Source organism: Mesoplodon densirostris, chromosome 9 (assembly GCF_025265405.1).
Source record: "Mesoplodon densirostris isolate mMesDen1 chromosome 9, mMesDen1 primary haplotype, whole genome shotgun sequence".
In the NCBI taxonomy this organism is placed as follows: Eukaryota; Metazoa; Chordata; class Mammalia; order Artiodactyla; family Ziphiidae; genus Mesoplodon; species Mesoplodon densirostris.
Window position 1 is genome coordinate 69,330,977 of NC_082669.1, and position 6,102 is coordinate 69,337,078.

A 6,102-nucleotide genomic window follows, 5' to 3' on the forward strand; every position below is an offset into this window, starting at 1 on the left:
AGTTCAAAATTAATTTTTAAAAATTTAAACATACCAGGTTTTGCCTATCACAGTGGCAAAGAGAGGAGAAAATAGAACATAGCCAATGTTGGTAAGTGTGTGAAGGGTACTATGAAAAACTACAACTATATGTAGGTTGGCACAAACTTTTTGTTGGCAACATGACAATATCTATCCTTTGACCTTACATATTTATGAATTTATTCTAAGAAAAATAAAAATGTATAAAGATTTAGTTAGACTACTGTGGCCAGTAATAAAGAATAGGTTAAGTAAATTATGGTAAGCCCATTTAATAAAATACTATGCACACATTAATGTTGCCAAAATATTTGACATGGAAAGATTCTCCCCATTTAAATTCAAAAAAAAGTCTTATATGGAGGCTACAAAACAGTACATTCAGGAAGAGTAAGTTTTTGTAAAAATAAAATGTGTACTGAGAGTATATTAAGAAAGTCTAAGAGGATATACAGCAAAGTGATTAATATTTTCCTTTTTACTTTATCTGCACTTCTACAATGTGCATATATTACCTGTGTATTTTGCTTCTTTGTTTTTAATAGGAGTTAATGGAACTGGAGTTCAGCAGAAAAATCCTCATTTCAAAGCATCAGAGTTTGAACTGAATTTTGTAAGTAATCATTTCAGGTTTTTTTAATGCACCTGTTCAAAATCAAAGCTCATCATTTTGTTTGGAACAATTTTTGTTTGAGAATCAAATGGTCACCTAAATGAGGAAGCAAATAATCATAAATGACTGGAAAGCAAGTGACAAAGTAACTACAACCACTGGCTATTGCAGTATAATAAATAAAATGAGAGTTAACAAAAACACCTTTATTTTTGTCTTCAAAGAACAAACTGTTCTTCTTTTTCCAACTTAATCATGATTAACTTACAAAAACAGGCATTTACAATGCATCTTCAAAGCATTTCCCTTTAACGGAAAACTTGGCTTCACAGAATACAAACATTAAAAGGTTAAAATAAAAATTCTATTTTGTTGTCATTATAAGACAAAACAGAATCTAGCATAAGTCAAGGAAATCCATTCATACTTCAGGTCCTTCTCCTCCAGGAACCAGCTGCAAAGGAGGAAAAAGTTTAATATTTAGTTTAGTACTACATAGTCTAAAAACCCCTACTGAGAGCTCCTCATTGATCGCCCGCCTCTTTGCCACCCCCCATATTTCCATTTTCTCCATGTCACTGCTGTTTACAATTCCAACATCATCAATTAATACTTAGTGTCTCAACAATGATTCTTGGCAAAACAAATAATTAAAAAGCACAAGCAGGGCCTCCCTGGTGGCGCAGTGGTTAAGAGTCCGCCTGCCGATGCAGAGGATGCGGGTTCGTGCCCCGGTCTGGGAGGATCCCATATGCCGCGGAGCGGCTGGGCCCGTGAGCCATGGCCGCTGGGCCTGCGCATCCGGAGCCTGTGCTCCGCAACGGGAGAGGCCACAACAGTGAGAGGCCCGCATACCGCAAAAAGAAAAAAAAAAAAAAAAGCACAAGCAGGGCTTCCCTGGTGGCGCAGTGGTTGAGAGTCCGCCTGCCGATGCAGGGGATACGGGTTCGTGCCCCGGTCCAGAAAGATCCCACGTGCCGCGGAGCGGCTGGGCCCGTGAGCCATGGCCGCTGAGCCTGCACGTCCGGAGCCTGTGCTCCGCAACGGAAAAGGCCACAACAGTGAGAGGCCCGCGTACCGCAAAAAAAAAAAAAAAAAGCACAAACTAATCTTAGGCCTAATGTCATCTTCAACAGTTAGGCCATAAAGCCCTGACCACCAGAGCACCCCTTTCCCAACTTAAGCACCACTGGACCATGAGCATTTAGTCAATCAAGTTAGTTCTCTAATCCCTGCCCCACAAAAATGGCTTAACATCTAAATAAAAATAGCTTTACTGTGTCTTACCATTGTTATGTTATTTCCATTTAGCAAAATTTGATCTAATTTAGTAATTCTTCTTCCTTCTGGTGTGATTTCACTAAACAAATAGATTAAAGGTTAATTATTATATATAAATGAACATGAGGTCAGGCCAACTGTACCAACACTTTTCAGAGACAAAGTGGGTGATGTACATCACCCCTGGGTGATGTAAATTCTTCCCCAAAGGCAACAGAGTGGACTGACTGGCCTAAGATCCACATCCACTGGGCTGATCTTCATCTAAAAAGGTGAAACTTGCCAAGGAGATCAAATATGAAATAAAATGTTTACTATCCTCACTCTTTTTACTATTATTTACTACTGATTCTTACCCATTATACCAATCTGTAATTAATTCAAATCTGAAAGCAGAGCTACTGGTCATGATTTTTATAATTAATATAACTGAGGCATCATTTACATTTTCTATTATATATAAGTTGTAGAATAATTAATTTAAAGCATTAAATGCTCTTATTATCAGTTCCTTTATTTGACCTGAGCCCTAAGATCCCTGGCTGTTTTTAGTACCTTTTACCTTAAAGCTTTGTCTCTACTAATTTCCTAACAATTTAGTGACAATTACATAAAGGTAATAATCCTCTAATCCAATTTTACCAGCATCAGTAGGTAAAACTTCTATCTTTAGAGTAGTTCGAATAGGCAGTGTTCTCTGACTCAACAGATAATTTTACTGACTCAACAGTACTAAAACTGCCTTAAATTAAAGAGATTCCCCTGCCCAATTCCTTAATTTTTAACACTACTCACAACTCAGTGACATCTTCCAGTACCATATCTGAAATTTGGTGTTAAGAAAATAAATATACCAAGTTAAATTTACTCTGGCTTCTGCCTTTGTTCAGTTTTAATTATAACATTGAACACAATGGCTCAAATTCAAAATGCTTGTGATTGGTAATTTCATCTTCTTTCAGTACTCGCACCTCTTAAAACACTATCACAATTTCCATGAGAATAAATTAATTTTTATTATAATAATCCGTAAGTACTGATTGTCTACAGTTTTTTAAAAAATACTGAAGAAAAAAACATACTACCAACTTTTAAAAGGATACTGACAAAGTCATCAAATCCCAGAAGTGTGCCAACAATCTCCTTATCACTCTTCATCACAATGTGAATCCTTGATCCTATACACTTGTCCACAAGCTCTATGGATTTTTTTTTAACAAAAAGAGGGGGGTGGAGAGGAGAGAAAAGATTATTTTGCCCATTCGTTACTTCAACAAATATGTGAGTGCCTATTGGCACTTATTACTTGCATATGGTGAAAGATAAACCAGGAAAAGTATTCACTCTAAAACTTTAGATCTTACACTACATGTCTCTGTTAATCATTCTATTAACAGGAAAGTTTTCCCTGTTCTCCACTTACCCCTCCTTTGTAACAATTTATCATGGCTGTGGCTTAATATTATTTTAGGTTACCTTATTGACATATGAACCCCACCCCCACCCCCCAGACTCTAAGGTCCATGAGAGCAGAGATGGTGGTTGTTTTTACTTATCAGTGTATCCCCAATGGACACTGTCTGGCATACACTGATCATTCAAAAAGAGTTTGTTCCATGACACTTTACAATCACGGCCACATCCACTAGCTCAATCACCCTTCAGATACAAAATATTAAGAAAGAGGCCTGGGCTTCTCTGGTGGCGCAGTGGTTGAGAATCTGCCTGCTAATGCAGAGGACACGGCTTCGAGCCCTGGTCTAGAAAGACCCCACATGCCGCGGAGCAACTAGGCCCGTGAGCCACAACTACTGAGCCTGCGTGTCTGGAGCCTGTGCTCCGCAATAAGAGAGGCCGCGATAGTGAGAGGCCCGCACACCGCAATGAGGAGTGGCCCCCGCTTGCCACAACTAGAGAAAGCCCTCGCACAGAAACGAAGACCCAACACAGCCAAAAATTAATTAATTAATTAATTTTAAAAAATTCAGAAAGACACAGCACATTATTTTTTTTAAAAAAAGAAGGCCTAACTATCTTCACCAGAGATCCCTTCTTGTCACTACGTCTCCCCCACCCCCCAAAAGTCTACCCTCTGTAGTCTGAGAGCAGCTTGAACTTGCTCTTCAGCAGGCTTAAGCGTTATTTGGTACGGTGTTTATTTGCCCGGTATCCTGCTCCCTACACGGGTTTGTATGCTATCTGAAGGCAACGGCCGTGATTTTAGTTTGTTGAACAGTGCCCAATCACAGTGTCCAGTGCACAGAGGCGCAATAACTGTTGAATGAATGAACGGCAAGAAAAGCTAGTTTCCAGAGTCCTCTTTTAAGGCGCAGTCCAGATTCTGGCGCCTCTCTCAACAACCAGCCATATAGGCAACAGGGTCTAATATGGGGATTTTAAATGCCAGGTTGAGGAACGGGACTGCTATCCACTACTGTAAAGGCGAGCTCAAACAAAGAAGGCCGACGACTTATTCACTAAGCGTGAACCTCTTCCGGTGACGGTTTGGTCTGGGGAGTCAAAAGTCCCTGCCTCGAGAAAACCCCACCACGCCGAAGAGACGTGGGCGGCCTGAGGCCGCAGAGACTTGGAGCCTAGAGGAGAGCCGCGGAGAAAGAAAGCAGTTGGTCATATACATTTTTCTAACACTCAGCCAGGGGCTGCGCTGCCCCTCGGGCCCCGACCCTAACCTTCAGCTCCCCGCCCCGGCACCCCAACACGACAACGGTTACCTAAAGGGAGAAGCTGAGACGGGTTGGTGGTAGCGTTAGCCGCCATGGCTACGCCGGAAGTAGTCTGCGTCTCTCGAAGTTGGGAAGGCGAGTTTGAAAGAGCGCGCTTCCGCTTTTTCCGGCAGCCCGGACAGACTCGACCAATCTGAGGCCGAGAGTGCGATCGGGCCGGTCCAACGGGGATCGCTCCCAGTCACTCCTTCCCCGGCAATGAGATCCTGGGAAAAATTTCCGTTCCCTGAACGTTCTGCGGTCTCGACAGACACTCACTTTTCTCTCCAAATTTCCAAGAGACTTTAAAGCTATCCCGCCTTGTAAATAAATTATTCCTCTAACCCGGAAGACTTTGCCAAACGGAAACCTTTGAGTCGTCTTATCTTCCCCAAGTTGTATCTCATTTCAACCCAGGATCTTTCTTCAGACCAGTATAAATAAATTTGATTTTCCCGCCACCGATTCATTGTGTTGTAATTTTCGTAAATTTTTGTTGTTATTTTTGTTTCTTTTAAGGAATCTACCGCTTCTTTTAAAAGTTCGGTGGATTGAAAACCCACAACTAAGGGACTTCCCTGGTGGTCCAGTGGTTACGACTCTGTGCTTCCATGGCTCGGGTATGGGTTCGATCCCTGGTCAGGGAACTAAGATGCCGCCTGCCGCATGGTATGGCCAAAAATACATACATAAATAAATAAAACCCACAACTAACATTTTAAAAAAACCTTTCTGGGCGAGGGGGAGATTTTAAATATGTGTCCTATTTTCTACTATCGCTCTTAAATCCTGTTATATCTAGGAGTCTACTATAGACTTTTTGTATTCACTATTTCTTCCACAAACACACTGTCCAACAGGCAACCACCAGATGTCACTCTATGTTAATGACATCACATTTAGGAAACCTTGATGCTTTTACACTTCTTTTTTGAAAAGAGAAAGCAAACAAATTTTCTGCCATAGTATATTTTATGTTTGTATCTGAGGAACTTAAAACTAAAGAGCCTAAGCAGGAGAGGCCAGAAAGAACATCCTTCATTCATACAACAAATGGCTGTAAAGCACCCATCATTCATTCATTGAACAAATACTTTAGTTGCACACTGTCTGGCATTTTGCTGAGTATAAAACAGTGTAAAGAACAGAACTACAATGTCTTCTGTCCTTATAGGAGCCAGAGGATAAATAGGGGAGAAAGACAATTAACAAACATTATGTGGAAGGCATATGAAATTTAATACATAAAGCAAAAAGTCCTCTTTTAGCTTCAAGGATCCTAGAGAAGTAGGTATGATTTAAGGCAAACATCAGCGAGGAGGCTCAGAAGCCCTTACAGGTGGGCCCTTGAGTTCAAAGCCCGCTAGGATTCAGCCTCCTTCTAAATACTAAGCCAATCCTGGCTTTTTTGCATTTCATAAATATTGAGTACCTCATATGTGTCAGGAAACTTACAAATACACT

At 40.8% G+C, this 6,102-nt stretch overlaps 1 protein-coding gene across 1 annotated transcript; it reads right to left on the reverse strand.

The window, feature by feature from the left end:
* Positions 1–825: 825 nt before the first annotated feature.
* LSM5 (LSM5 homolog, U6 small nuclear RNA and mRNA degradation associated) lies at positions 826–4,793 on the reverse strand. Its single transcript, XM_060108122.1, has 5 exons — positions 4,648–4,793; positions 3,019–3,114; positions 2,711–2,738; positions 1,922–1,994; positions 826–1,088 (listed from the first exon to the last, which is right to left on the reverse strand). Exons 1-5 carry the CDS (start codon positions 4,691–4,693, stop codon positions 1,056–1,058), a joined length of 276 nt encoding a protein of 91 aa, XP_059964105.1. The 5' UTR covers positions 4,694–4,793; the 3' UTR covers positions 826–1,055.
* Between the last annotated feature and the right edge of the window lie 1,309 nt (positions 4,794–6,102).

Excerpts from the sequence above, each read along its gene's own strand:
- LSM5 (XM_060108122.1), bottom strand. The coding sequence starts at position 4,693 with ATGGCGGCTAACGCTACCACCAACCCGTCTCAGCTTCTCCCTTTAG. Across the intron at positions 1,995-2,710 it reads CTGGAAGATGTCACTGAGTT|TGAAATCACACCAGAAGGAA; the intron begins GTGAGTAGTGTT and ends CTATTTGTTTAG. Across the intron at positions 1,089-1,921 it reads ATGGAAATAACATAACAATG|CTGGTTCCTGGAGGAGAAGG; the intron begins GTAAGACACAGT and ends CCTCCTTTGCAG.